Raw genomic sequence first — 15,064 nt, forward strand, 5'->3', positions numbered from 1 at the left:
GAGCGGCCTTTCAGGTTATGTAAATATAGGACTCGTTTTACTGTGGATATAGATATCTTTGTACCTGTTTCCTCCAGCATCTTCACAAGGTCCTTGCTGTTATTCTGGGATTGATTTGCACTTTTTGCACCAAAGTACGTTCATCTCTAGGAAACAGAATGCGTCTCCTTCCTGAGCAGTATGATGGCTGCGTGGTCCCATGGTGTTTAAACTTGCGTACTATGGTTTGTACAGATGAATGTGCTACCTTCAGGCATTTGGCAATTGCTCCCAAGGATGAACCAGACTTGTGGAGGTATACCATTTTTTTTCTGAGGTCTTGGCTGATTTCTTTTGATTTTCCCATGATGTCAAGCAAAGAGGCACTGAGTTTGAAGGTAGGCCTTCAAATACATCCACAAGTACACCTCCAATTGCCTCATATTATGTCAATTAGCCTAAAGCCATGACATAATTTTCAGGAATCTTCCAAGCTGTTTAAAGGCACAGTCAACTTAGTGTATGTAAACTTCTGACCCACTGGAATTGTGATACAGGGAATTATAAGTAAAATAATCTGTCTGTAAACAATTGTTGGAAAAAGTACTTGTGTCATGCACAAAGTGTATGTTCTAACCGACTTGCCAAAACTATAGTTTGTTAACAAGAAGAGGAGTGGTTGAAAAACGAGTTTTAATGACTTCAACTTAAGTGTATGTGAACTTCCGATTTCAACTGTAATTGGTATCATGTCAATATATCTCTAAGTAAGATAAATTAAAAACAATGGTTCTATGTGATGTCATTTAACTTTAATCTGAATCTGAATCTAAATGTAAAACAACTGAATGTAAAAGTTTCTCTGAACTGCCTAGACTGAATTAGAGCTTTGGACTGCCCTTTAGCTGAAACTCACTCCCTTGTTCTGCCCTTTAGCTGAAACTCACTCCCTTGTTCTGCCCTTTAGCTGAAACTCACTCCCTTGTTCTTGACATTGGATCTGTATTCTGCTGCTGTCTTTGTTTGCTGCTAACTTTAATCTGTGTCTCTTGTGTTTGTCATCACAGGGTGACCGGGGTCCCGCTGGCCCGGCCGGAATTCAGGGAGAAAATGGTATTGGACTTCCTGGATCTAAGGTACATTTAGTCTGTTATTGCTTTTGTCTAACTAATGAATTGTTTAATGTTACCTGTTCCATCTCACTGTGTCTTTTTTGCAGGGTGATCTGGGATTCCAGGGGAAACCCGGCCCCCCTGGTCCACCAGGGTTGGGTGAATATGGCCAGCCAGTGAGTGGAATGAAACACCCGACTAGCATTTTACTGTAGCTTACTACATTATGTAGTTTGGTTTCATTGACAACCTGATAAACCTTGTGAGTGATACTATACATTCAGTGTACAAAACATTAAGAACAACTTCCTAACATTGAGTTCCGGGCATGGACTCTGGAAGGTGAGTCCACAGTGATGCTGGCCCATATTGACTCCAGTGCTTCCCACAGTTGTGTCAAGTTGGCTGGATGTCCTTTGGGTGGTGGACCATTCTTGATACTCACGGAAACTGTTAAGCGTGAAAAAGCCAGTAGCGTTGCAGTTCTTGACACAAACCGATGTGCCTGTCACCTACTACCATACCCCGTTCAAAGGCACTTAAATATTTTGTCTTGCCCATTCACCCTCTGAATGGCACACATACACAATTCATGTCTCAATTGGCTCAAGGCTTAAAAACTATTCTTTAACCTGTCTCCTCCCCTTCATCTACACAGATTGAAGTGAATTTAACAGCTGACATCAATAAGGGATCATAGCATTCGCCTCAATTCACATGACCAGTCTATGTCATGAAAAGAGCAGGTGTCCTTAATATTTTGTATACTCAGTGTATATCACAGTAGGAAATGTGAGCTGGGATGACAACTACAAAGACAGTGTCATCTGACCCAATGTTGGTAAATGGATAATGCTGGTTTATTTTACAGGGGCCTCAAGGGCCACAAGGTTTTCAAGGAGAGATAGGACCCCACGGAGAGGGTCTCCCTGGGCCAAAGGTATGATTACGATTTTGTCATGACTAAAAGGGAAAATACAATAGAGAAATGATCTGGGCACAGCTAGAATGCGCTCCTCTTCATTTTTATCCTCCATTCTTTCTAGTGAGAATTGTGTTAGCCCACAGCATCATTTCTGGGATTACCATTAGCTACAATGCTGGAAGCAGAATGTCCACTCAAAAGACCTTCTTTGTATTACACCAATAGCAGAAACAGACATAAACCTTCCATAAATCAGACGGCTTCTCAACCTCTTGATTCTACCAGCGCCTGGGCTGTCGAAGATGGCCATCTGTTGGGCCATAATTGGCCTCAGAAACTGACAAGGAGTTACATAAGCATGAAAGCACAACTCTCATTCGCTGGATTTCAGAGGGAAGAACTGTGGAATAAACACATTTACTGCATCTGCCAAAGCCAGGCCCTGCTCTTCTCCAAAGTAGTCTACTCACAGCTAGTTCTCAGTCAAGTGTTACCATTCATGTTGATGCGCGCATGCAAACCCTTTAAAAACAATGTAATTTCTCCATGTTGCAACTTGTGGAGTGACATATCATATCTTATATGTGGACTGTTCAAACATCACATACACTTGGAGAGGGGCTGGATTTGGAGAGGGGCTGGATTTCCATGGGATTTAAGTGGCAAACAACCACAAAATGGAACACATTATGTAAACATAGCTATCATTTTTTTATGACAGCACTTGGAGATCATCTTGGTTTTTATTTGAGTTATATTATCATCATAACATGTAGAGACATGAACATGAACACAGTGCTTATATCAGATGAGTAAATGTATAAAACATCCTCATGAACAAATTCTTTAGCAGTGGAATACTTCCTTCAGTCTGTTTTTCCTAATTCAAGTCAGAACCTGAGAGCAAATAAAATAACAGCAGTGTTGAGAGTGTGACCTGTGGTTGATGCACTTACATTTGGCAGTAGTAGGCAGATCGTGGAAAATGAGCGTAACACAGAAAATGTCCTGAGGTAACCAAACATTGGCTCTTATGGGAAAGCCCTCGTTCCGAAAAGGGGTCAGAGCAGTTTTAAAGGACAGGTCAACCCCCCCCCCCCCCCCCCAACAATTAATATGTTCCTGTCTGTGTGTCTGCATTTAATTATTTTCAACTGTTGCTGAGGCAATAAACATGCCAAAATGCATCACCCTCTCCCTCTGCCAAGTTTGACAAGGGTAAGCAACAGAAGGATAACGTAAACATATTCCAACATGAACGCCATATTTGAGAATAACATAACTTCAGTCATAGAGGACCATGTCATGTTACTCACAAGACAGACAGGTGCTAACTTAACCCTCCCGGTCCCTACTACACTATTGACTGAGAATGAGAACAATGAGGATAGTGCTGTGATTGTGTGAACCAGTGGGAGCTGGATGTGTGTGACGGGAGAGAGGGGTGATGACTTGTCTTTGTTCGGCAGGGAGACCGGGGGCTGGCCGGACCGAGGGGGCCAAGAGGACAGACGGGTGCAGGAATCAAAGGAGAAAAGGTGGGCTGTAAATACATCATTAATCAATGCCATTCACACAAACATGCCATGTCTACCCAACAAAAGACCTTGGAGCACTGCATTGAGAAAGAAAGGGCGGGGGGAGGGTTATAGCAGTAGTTACTGTGGGAAAGTTGAAGGTACGATTCTTTTTGCATGTTGTAGGATTCAATAAACAACCATGCTACAGTATATTGTTACATACAACTACTGGCATAACCAGTGTCTAGCACTCAAATTAAACCACATTTAGGGTTAGGTGGTTAGGGATTTTAGCCCTCTGTAGTCAAGAATAAGATACTCTATATGCTCACATTACATTTAGGAAAGGCACTCATGCAGATATTCAGCCTGGTGATTCTATTAGTACCAATTATCTTGATTTTAAGACATAAAGGCCAATAAACTCATAAAGGTTTAAAAGCCAACCTAGACCCTCAATCAGGGTCGGATTAATGCAGGGGTTTAACGGGGCTGAAGCCGCTGGGGGAAGAGAAATCAAATAGGAAGCAAAAAACTAAAATATATAATAATAATAATGTTTTACAATAATATTAAAGGAAGTATATACTGTATGTATTATATACTGTATGTGGTATATATTTTGATTTTTTTTTACTGCAACTGCCAAACCTCAGGAGCCTGCTCTGCTAGTCATGCCTTTTTTATCCAACCACAGGAGCCCACGCCAAATGTTCAAAATACACCAGAGAGCATAATTTAGCCATAGAGGATCAATAGTTCATAATGGATTAAGTTTTATCACAAGCACATACAGGTATCTGCCAAAATAAAAGAAACACCAACATAAAGTGTCTTTATAGGGTGATGGGCCACCACGAGCTGCCAGAATAGCTTCAATGCACCTTGGCATAGATTCTACAAGTGGACTTAAACCATACCAGGAAAATGCACCCCCACACCATAACATATACTTTGTATACCTCGTTTCCCCAAGTGTTTCCTTTATTTTGGCAGTTACCAGGTTGCCTTCAGTTGCCACTCAGTTTGGGCAGCATGCGTGTCAAATATACAGCTTGTTGCATTGTGGCCATAGACATATAATCCATAGAAGGGTTTTGGAACCTCTTACCCTGGCAATTTGACAGTTAAGCTCATGGGTACACTAGCAATGGATGCCAGTCCTGACTTGAATGGGAACTGCCATCTATGGATTATATTTCTATGGTTAGTTGCGGCTGTCGTTTTGCCTTTTACAGAATTCAAAATACAATTGCGGGAAAAACATGCCGTTTGGAAAGCAAATGCCCACTGCTGAAAAGAGAAGACTAATCTGTGTTTAGAACCAATCAAAAAAAAGATTCTCAACAACTTCCAATTTTAGTTAACAGCAGCACTGTTTTTCAAAGTATCTCATCTTGAGATAGGCTATTGCCACGACGAGCGCATCGGCCATCACCGTGAGCTGGGGGCAGGGGAGCCTATAAAAGACAAATCCCCGGGGCCTATGATTTCTTAATCGGGCCCTGCCCTCAACCCTTTTTATGTTTGACCTCAGGGTGAGTTCGGGCCTCCAGGTCATCCAGGACTTGTTGGACTTACAGGAGCGGGCATCCAGGGGGAGAAGGTAAGATGAGTGGCGAAGGTTAACGTAACACTACACTTGCATGCCCATCAAACACACACACATGTGATTGTGATTTTTATTCCTCAGGGAGTGGAGGGTCCCAGAGGTCCACCTGGTGGCAGAGGACCTCAAGGAGAGGGCTTACCTGGACCTAAGGTTGGTAAAGACAATGTAAAGCCATGAATTGAAGGCCAAGATAATGGAATTCTCTAATTGCTGTTGTTTGTAGCTAGCCTGTTGTTTTTGCCTGGTGGATTTTTCACCCTGCTTTCCATTCTCTTATTTCTAGGGTGATCAAGGTTTACCAGGAGAGCTCGGAGCTACAGGGGAGAGAGGCGTTGGTGAGCCAGGGCCAAAGGTAAGACAATACCTTATCCACCCTCTTCCAAATAATTAAAAACACCTTCTCAAATAAGCCTGTTGAACTTGTGATATATTTTTTAAAGCAATTTGTTTCTTTTCCAGGGTGAGCTTGGTACATCTGGCCTGGCTGGCTTACCTGGTCTTCCAGGCGAGGACGGGGCTCCAGGACAGAAGGTGTGTTATTTCACCTTTACACCACTTCTATAGATCCAGTATAGTTCTATAGATCCAGTATAGTTCTATAGATCCAGTATACTTCTATAGATCCAGTATACTTCTATAGATCCAGTATACTTCTATAGATCCAGTATAGTTCTATAGATCCAGTATACTTCTATAAATCCAGTATAGTTCTATAGATCCAGTATAGTTCTATAGATCCAGTATACTTCTATAGATCCAGTATAGTTCTATAGATCCAGTATACTTCTATAGATCCAGTATACTTCTATAGATCCAGTATAGTTCTATAGATCCAGTATACTTCTATAGATCCAGTATACTTCTATAGATCTAGTATAGTTCTATAGATCCAGTATAGTTCTATAGATCCAGTACACCACAAAGGAAAGGAATGTGCCAATGTGAAATGGTCTGTCCCATCTACCCTTCGCCACTGCCAGGGTGAGGCGGGTGTAGCTGGTATAAGAGGTCCTGATGGAGCAGCAGGGATCGGCACCCAGGGCGAGAAGGTAGGTTTCACATCCTTACCCTTCTGTCATACTAACCTGTAAGCACCAAGAAAGGTGTCATGTAAATGATATGTGCGCCACCCCTACCAGGGAGACCAGGGTCAGAGGGGCATCCGTGGATTACATGGACCTCCTGGCATGACCGGACCCTCAGGGGCAAAGGTAATAATGATAATAATATTTGGTTGCATTTATATAGCGCCTTTTCACCTACAGTAGATTCTCAAAGCACTTTGCATAGTGGGGGGGGGGGGGGGGGGCAGAATGCTCACCCAACGTAAGCTAGCATAGTGGAGAGGTGAGGAGTGATATATGCCAAATGGGAATCAGGTGGATAATTAGGTGGACATGATTGAAAGGGGCCAGGTTGGGAATTTGACCAGAACACCTCTACTCTTACGATAAGTATCATGGTGAGAATAACACAATAACACACAATAGCACAATCTGATCACAGCATTGGAGATTTAGCGAACCTGATAGAATTGTTTGCTTTGACCTACCATTATTCATTAAATTAACGTCTATTTAGGTTATTTACAACCAACACTCAACACACACTATATTGACTGCATATTTTTTGAGGTTGTTGTAATAGCAGCCCAACAGTTTGAGTTCAACCAAAATACACTAGAAGATTACAAAAGTGGGAAACTCTGCAGAAAATCTCTGCAGGCTGCTGGTAGTGTAGGGCTTGTTTGGATAAAGTGTCTGTAGAGTTCAATGTTATTTGAATTTTTTTCAGGGGGAGCCTGGCACACCAGGCCGACTGGGCATGCCAGGACTACCGGGACGGGCCATTGCAGGTCCCAAGGTAAGAAATACACATCTATTAACACCCTGTTTCTGTATGCAGGTCTTGGCAGGTACTGTACACATTTGACAGGCCTGTTAGCCTGCAGTAAGAAACACTGTTACATGCAGTCTGTTGCAATGCATCATCATATCCTGGCTGATAAACAGCATTGTGATGAGCTTATCTCATCCTCTGTCTCAGGGTGATATAGGCCCACCTGGTCCCTCTGGGCCGACTGGAGAGACAGGCTATGGGCTACCTGGGCCAAAGGTAAGTGTTGCAATTCACAACAAAGAAAATATGAAATTACTATTACTATGAGGCATATGCTCATCGTTTGAATAATGTTTTTACCAGGGTGATCGTGGTAATCCTGGTCCATCAGGACCTTTTGGGCCCAAAGGTGAAGGTTTCCCTGGTCCAGTGGTGAGTACTTACAACCAGCATGACCAACTGCATACTTAACTGCAGATTACTGGTGTTAAGCCAAACTCATTCAATTTGGATTGTTCCCCGTTCTTTTTTTAGGGTCCTCCAGGCCTTCCAGGTCTACAGGGAGAGCAGGGCCCTGAGGGCGTTGGCATCCCAGGACCTAAGGTACTTGTCATGTATCTGTCCCTAAATCATCTATGTCAATCTGCTACAACCTACTACATGTCAATGTGAATGTGTATTATGTATCGTACGTGACTCTACATCTGTCTGTCCCAGGGAGACATTGGCTTCAGAGGATTGCCAGGTTTTCCAGGCCCAAAAGGAAAGGGTGTGCAAGGACCACCGGTATGAAGCTAATATTAACAGAACTTCCATTATTAAGCCATAGGTCACATTCTGAGTGTAATACGTGGCATACCTTAACACATACCAGTAGTGACGGCAATGTCCAAACTTAATCAACTTTAGTTATAGTCTGTAGCCTGTCCGTCCCCTCCCATTAAATTAGCATCATTGGTTTACAGGGTAACATTGGAAGGAAAGGACCCCCTGGTCCAAATGGGCCCCCGGGGGAAGGTCTGCAGGGCCCCAAGGTATGTTTAATAACACCGTCCACTCCTGACCTGTAATCTTTAGTGTGTTTTAGCTCTTTTTCAACTACCTGGCCTTTGGGTAAATGACCACCCTATGGGTCTTGTATTGATTAATGATTAATCTTTTGTATTTTAGGGTGAGCAGGGGTCTCAGGGTGTGACAGGGCCAAGGGGACCCATAGGGGAAGGATTCCCAGGAGGTAAGGTAAGAGGATGACATGCATGCTTCAACTCATAACCCTCTTCCTCTGATGGATGTAGTGACCTTGTCTCTAACAGCAGTGCTCCTGTTTCTTCCTCCTGTCTCTTCACTGCAGGGTGACCGTGGCTTGCAGGGTGAGAGAGGAAATAAGGGTGTAAAGGGGGGCATGGGAGATTCTGGGGTTCCTGGAGAGTCTGTGAGTTTTCTAAATATTCATTGTTTTACTAAAATTGCTGTTTTATGATGTTATTTCATATAATTTAGAAGTAGTGATGTATGAATCATTTCAAATGTTTTCTCATATCTCAGGGGAGGCCAGGAGTAAAGGGTGAAGCAGGGCTTACAGTAAGTTCACAAACTTTACATATTGCTTGAATGACTCTGTAATACAAAAATATGAAATATGAATATAACTCTCACACTTCTATCACTTCCAGAGAGAAGACATCATTAAATTGATCAAGGAAATATGTGGTAAGCCTAACACCATGATAATAATAAATCCAAGCTAAAACATGAAGCATTAATTAAATAATGTTAATTCAGCATCTCTCTCATGCTTTTAGGATGTGGAATCAAGTGCAAGGAGAGGCCAATGGAGCTTGTATTCGTCATTGACAGCTCAGAGAGTGTTGGTCCGGAAAACTTTGAAATCATCAAGGACTTCGTCACAGCGCTGGTGGACCGTACCACTGTTGGACGTAACGCCACCAGAATTGGACTGGTTCTGTACAGTCTGGATGCCCACCTGGAGTTCAATCTGTCGCGCTACATGACCAAACAAGATGTCAAGCAGGCCATCAGGAACATGTCCTACGTGGGTGAGGGAACCTATACTAGCACCGCCATCCGGAAGGCTACCCAGGAGGCCTTCTACAGTGCCCGTACTGGGGTTAGGAAAGTGGCCATTGTTATCACAGATGGACAGACAGACAAACGAGAGCCTGTGAAGCTAGACATTGCTGTGAGGGAGGCCCATGCTGCCAACATTGAGATGTATGCCCTGGGGATTGTCAACATCTCAGATACAACCCAGGCCGAATTCCTGCGTGAACTATATCTGATCGCCTCGGACCCCGACAGTGAACATATGTATTTCATCGACGATTTCAACATTCTACCAGGTGATTAACATGGTCATATGTGTATGGTATCACACATTACTTAATACAATGCTGTTGTACAGTAATAACAACTTTACCCTTTATTGTCATACAGATATCATATTTTATAGTTTACCTGAGGTTGTCATTTCTCTCCTTCTGTCTTTCAGCTCTGGAGTCAAAACTTGTTAGCCAGTTATGTGAGGATGAGAATGGAGCCCTTGTGTTGTATCGCAACGCTAATGACTTTGGAAGGAATGGGAACAACGGTCATGGGAACAACGGTCATGGGAACAACGGTCATGGGAACAACGGACAGGGGAACAACGGACAGGGGAACAGCGGACAGGGGAACAGCGGACATGGGAATAACGGACATGGGAATAACGAACATGGAAACACCTATAATGAGGATCCTATCCTAAATCCAAGTGGACGCACCAGTTCCCAGAGTCACATCAGAGGCCGTGGAGATAACTTTGCTCTGCCCCTCAATGCTGGACCACTCCCAGTGCAGGTTCAAGTAGACCTTTACAGGACACATTTATATCATACAAAGTATCTCTCCTTAGGTGTTATAGAGGAGCAATTGAAGGATTGCTTTGTTATAGTCATTGCTCTGTTAGTCAATTAAATTACATTTTAGCAGTAGTGGGTTGAGTTACTGTCTAACTAATCTATGTGTGTGTGTCATCATCCAGGTGGATGATGAAGAGGGTGAAGATTTAGACGTAAGGACCCACGTGCGAGGAGGTAGTACTGTGGCTGTAGTTAACAAAACAGTATCCATCTTCCCTGCAAGGGAAAGCTCCCACTCCAACACAGCTGTCTCATCATCATCATCAGGATCTGCATCATCATCCTCAGGAACATCAGGTTCAGCTTCATCATCCAGCGAGGGCCAATTTCAGCCTGTATCAATTCCTATCCCTGATTCTATTTTCCCCCAAGGTTAGGACCTAACACTGCAACATGTTGTGTTAGATAAAGAAACACAGTCATTTCTGTCATGGAAGTTGACATTCACTATTTTTGCACGTTTTCAAATTCCTTGAATTCGGAAAGTATTCAGACCCTTTTACTTTTTCCACATTTAATTACATTACAGCCTTATTCTAAAATGGATTAAATCAATATTTTTCTTCCTCAATCTACACACAATACCCCCTAATGACAAAGCTAAAACCGGTTTTTAGAAATGTTTGCAAGTATTCAGACCCTTTGCTATGAGACTCGAAATTGAGCTCAGGTACATCCTTTTTCCACTGATCATGCTGGAGATGTTTCTACAACTTGATTGGAGTCCACCTGTGGTAAATTCAATTGATTGGACATGATTTGGAAAGGCACACACTTGTCTATATAAAGTCCCACAGTTGACAGTGCATGTCAGAGGAAAAACCAAGCCATGAGGTCGAAGGAATTGTCCATAGAGCTCCGAGACAGGATTGTTTCGAGGCACAGATCTGGGGAAGGACACCCCAAACATTCTGCAGCATTGAAGGTCTCCAAGAACACAGTGGCCTCCATCATTCTCAAATGGAATAAGTTTGGAACCACCAAGACTCTTCCTAGAGCTGGCCGCTCAGCCAAATTGAGTAATCGGGGGAGAAGGGCCTTGGTTAGGGAGGTGACCAAGAACCCGATGGTCACTCTGAAGGAGCTCCAGAATTCCCCTGTAGGGATGGGAGAATCTTCAAGAAGGACAACAATCTCTGCAGCACTCCACCAATCAGGACTTTATGGTAGAATGGCCAGACGAAAGCCACTCCTCAGTAAAAGGCAGCCCTCTTGGAGTTTGCCAAAAGGCACCTAAAGACTCTCAAACCATGAGAAGCGTCACATCTGGAGGAAACCTGGCCCCATCCCTATGGTGAAGCATGGTGATGGTAGCATCATGCTGTGGGATGTTTTTCAGTGGCAGGGACTGGGAGACTAGTCAGGATGGAGGAAAGATGAACAGAGCAAAGTCCAGAGAGATCCTTGATGAAATCCTGCTCCAGAGCGGTTCACCTTCCAATAGGACAATGACCCTAAGGACACAGCCAAGACAACGCGGGAGTGGCTTCGGGACAAATCTCTGAATGTCCTTGAGTGGCCTAGCCAGAGCCCAGACTTGAACCTGATTGAACATCTCTGGAAAGACCTGAAAATACCTGTGCAGCGACACTCCACCTCCAACCTGACAGAGCTTGAGAGGATCTGCAGAGAAGAATGGGCGAAACTCCCCAAATACAGGTGTGCCAAGCTTGTAGCGTCATACCCAAGAAGACTTGAGGCTGTAATCGCTGCCAAAGGTGCTTCAACAAAGTAACTGAGTAAATGGTCTGAATACATATGTAAATGCTTTTTTTTTTTTTTTAGCTTTTTCTTTTTAATAACTTTGCTAACATTTCTAAAAACCTGTTTTTTCTTTGTCATTATGGGGTATTGTGTGTAGATTGATGAGTGAAAAATAAAATGTTATCAATTTTAGAATGAGGATATAACGTAAAAAATGTGGGGAAAGTCAAGGGGTCTGAATATTTTCCGAATGCACTGTATGTCATACCTCTCCTTTGATGTTGTTTTGTCAGAGTCCGTCTCGCTCAATCCCCGCTGTAACCTGAGTTTGGACCAAGGCACCTGTCGAGAGTATAACATCCAGTGGTATTACGACAAACAGGCCAATTCCTGTGCACAGTTCTGGTATGGAAGCTGTGAAGGAAATGCCAACCGTTTTGAGACAGAGGATGTGTGTAAGAAGACCTGTGTTCTATCTAGAACAGGTATGTGCCACAGCTCGTAGTGATCTTAAGCTTCGGTGCTCTGTTTTCTGGTATTCTTTTTGATATGCTCTCTCTGTATTTTCCACAGCTGGTTAAAACAGGCAGATGATCAATCAACTCATCAGAACAATCTGCCATGGAACCAACTAAACAAAGTGCAGAGGATTCTTTGAACAGTGTTTAATAATAGTCTACTACTGATATCTAAATATGGTATATTTACAACAGGCATTTATCATTGGAAATAGTGTTATTTTGCAGCTCTCTGTGTCTCTCTCTTGAGGTGTAGAGAATAAGGGAGGGACATGCCACTTCTAGATTTCATGAAGTTCCCTTTCTTTTCAGATGTATGGTTATCTGTGGACTTTATTTACGGAAGTCTGAATTTGTGAAGAAAATATAACGTTGCTATGGTAACTGTTTTATTACATTTGAAAAGTGATCCTATACCTTACTCTTATTATATTGATGTTGGATTAACTAATCCATTCAATACCTCAATGTTACTCAACCTTAAGCTGTACTGAACAAAGGGGATAGGTTCAAGCCCAGCTTTTGTCATTTCAGGTTTACCTGAGAAAAACATCACACAATACAATTCTCATACTTCTTAGCCGTAAGCACATTGTGCTGCATTATGCTGTCCCACAATATCGTCTTATAATATAGGGATAGTCTTCTAGAATACATAATTTTTTTTGTAGTATATGTTTGAATACAGTAAAAAAGGTGCTGTAATTATTTTTCTTGTTTGTTTAATGATATGAATTAGTCCGTTTTAGGGTCACATACGCCAGGCCTATAAGTGACAGTATGCAACTTGACCTATGTATTTTTCTTCCAAAGGGTTTTGGGAAATCGCACGTTGCTGTTGATGAAAAAGCTAACTTTGAAATGAATCAATTTTTTTACATGTGGACTGGTTTTGATGATTTTGTTTTGTATTTGTTTTTATTGATTGAAAAAGGATAGATGGATAGATAGATAGATAGATAGATAGATAGATAGATAGATAGATAGATAGATAGATAGATAGATAGATAGATAGATAGATAGATAGATAGATAGATAGATAGATAGATAGATAGATAGATAGATAGATAGATAGATAGATAGATAGATAGATAGATAGATAGATAGATAGATAGATAGGACAGCCAACTTCACAAAACTGTGGGAAGCTTTGGAGTCAACATGGGCCAGCATCCCTGTAGAACGCTTTCTACACCTTTTAGCGTCCATGTCCTGACGAATTGAGGCTGTTCTGAGGGCAAAAGAGGGTGCAACTCAATATTAGGAAGGTGTTCCTAATGTTTTGTACACTCAGTGTATTTGGCCTTGCATTTTAGGTTATTGTCCTGCTGAAAGGTGAATTTGTCTCCCAGTGTCTGTTGGAAACAGACTGAACCAGGTTTTCCTCTAGGACTTTGCCTGTGCTTGGCTCTATTTCTGTTCTTTTTATCCTAAAAAACTCCCTAGTCCTTGCTGATGACAAGCATACTCATAACATGATGTAGAACCACCATGCTTGAAAATATGAAGAGTGGTACTCAGTGATGTGCTGTGTTCGATTTGCCCCAAACATAATGCTTTGTATTGAGGTCAAAACGTAAATGTCTTTGCCACATGTTTTGCAGTATTACTTTAATGCCTTATTGCAAACAGGATGCATGTATAGTGACTGGGTGTATTGATACACCATCAAAAGTGTAATTAATAGCTTCACCATGATCAAAGGGATATTCAATGTCTGCTTTTTTTACCCATCTAACAATAGGTGCCATTCTTTGCGAGTCATTGGAAAATGTTTCTAGTCTTTGTCGTTGAATCTGTGCTCGACTAAAGGACCTTACAGATAATTGTATGTATGGGGTACAGAGATGGGGTAGTCATTCAAAAATCATGTTAACACCATTATTGCACACAAAATTAGTCTGATTAATCTGACTTATTAAAGAACATTTTTACTCATGAAGTTATTTAGGCTTGCCATAACAAAGGGGTTGAATACTTATTGACTCAAGACATTTCAGCTTTTAGTTTATTAATTTGTACAAAATTCTAAAAACATAATTCCCCTTTGACATTATGGGGCATTGTGTGTAGATCAGTGACACAAATATATCTATTTTAAATTCAAGGTTGTGATACAACAAAATGTGAAAAAATTAAAGAGGTGTGAATACTTTCTGAAGGCACTGATTCTTGAAGAATAAATGCCTCATGAGCTTAGTTCAACTGTCCCCATCAGAATCCAAAATATAAGCTTGTTTTACAAACACTGCATAGCCTCAAAACATGGTTCAAACTATAATTTAGAAAATATCACGGATGGTCAGTCCTTGCACCCATAGCTCTGTCTATGAATTTGAGAGCAGTTTACCGAAACAGTGGTTATTGTTTGAACAGCAGATTGCCCCTTTAACCAAGCTCCATGCTCTACCCAAAAGATGGCGCCGACCGAGATGGCCGCCTCGCTTCGCGTTCCTTGGAAAATATGCAGTATTTTGTTTTTTTATGTGTTATTTCTTACATCGGTACCCCAGGTAATCTTAGGTTTCATTACATACAGTCGGGAGGAACTACTGAATATACGATTAACGTCAACTCACCATCGTTATAACCAGGAATATGACTTTCCCGAAACGGATCCAGTGTTTTGCCTTCCACCCAATACAATGGATCTGATCCCAGCCGGGGACCCTATGCGACGCCGTAAAAGGGGCAAACGTAGCGGTCTCTTGGTCAGGCTTCGGAGACGGGCACATCGCGCTCCACTCCCTAGCATACTACTCGCCAATGTCCAGTCTCTTGACAATAAGGTTGATGAAATCCGAGCACGGGTAACATTCCAGAGAGACATCAGGGATTGCAACGTGCTCTGCTTCACGGAAACATGGCTAACTCAAGAGACGCTAACGGAGTCGGTGCAGCCAGCTGGTTTCTTCACGCATCGCACCGACAGAAACA

The 15,064-nt window shown here is 42.2% G+C and overlaps 1 protein-coding gene across 1 annotated transcript in view; it reads left to right on the plus strand.

Moving 5' to 3' along the window:
* The window catches only part of col28a2a (collagen, type XXVIII, alpha 2a), a 33,264-nt gene extending 18,692 nt beyond the window's left edge, over nt 1-14,572 (plus strand). The window contains exons 11-35 of the mRNA XM_071340549.1: nt 1,047-1,115; nt 1,199-1,267; nt 1,963-2,031; nt 3,486-3,554; nt 5,074-5,142; nt 5,230-5,298; nt 5,432-5,500; nt 5,608-5,679; nt 6,129-6,197; nt 6,288-6,359; nt 6,943-7,011; nt 7,195-7,263; nt 7,351-7,419; nt 7,522-7,590; nt 7,705-7,773; nt 7,953-8,021; nt 8,158-8,226; nt 8,339-8,419; nt 8,533-8,568; nt 8,661-8,697; nt 8,790-9,347; nt 9,497-9,843; nt 10,028-10,277; nt 11,903-12,094; nt 12,183-14,572. Of these exons, the coding sequence (XP_071196650.1) occupies nt 1,047-1,115; nt 1,199-1,267; nt 1,963-2,031; nt 3,486-3,554; nt 5,074-5,142; nt 5,230-5,298; nt 5,432-5,500; nt 5,608-5,679; nt 6,129-6,197; nt 6,288-6,359; nt 6,943-7,011; nt 7,195-7,263; nt 7,351-7,419; nt 7,522-7,590; nt 7,705-7,773; nt 7,953-8,021; nt 8,158-8,226; nt 8,339-8,419; nt 8,533-8,568; nt 8,661-8,697; nt 8,790-9,347; nt 9,497-9,843; nt 10,028-10,277; nt 11,903-12,094; nt 12,183-12,190 (2,688 nt within the window). The 3' untranslated portion in view covers nt 12,191-14,572. The remainder of the gene's footprint in view (nt 1-1,046; nt 1,116-1,198; nt 1,268-1,962; nt 2,032-3,485; nt 3,555-5,073; nt 5,143-5,229; nt 5,299-5,431; nt 5,501-5,607; nt 5,680-6,128; nt 6,198-6,287; nt 6,360-6,942; nt 7,012-7,194; nt 7,264-7,350; nt 7,420-7,521; nt 7,591-7,704; nt 7,774-7,952; nt 8,022-8,157; nt 8,227-8,338; nt 8,420-8,532; nt 8,569-8,660; nt 8,698-8,789; nt 9,348-9,496; nt 9,844-10,027; nt 10,278-11,902; nt 12,095-12,182) is intronic.
* The last annotated feature ends 492 nt before the right edge of the window (nt 14,573-15,064 follow it).

Source organism: Salvelinus alpinus, chromosome 14 (genome assembly GCF_045679555.1).
Source record: "Salvelinus alpinus chromosome 14, SLU_Salpinus.1, whole genome shotgun sequence".
NCBI lineage: Eukaryota > Metazoa > Chordata > Actinopteri > Salmoniformes > Salmonidae > Salvelinus > Salvelinus alpinus.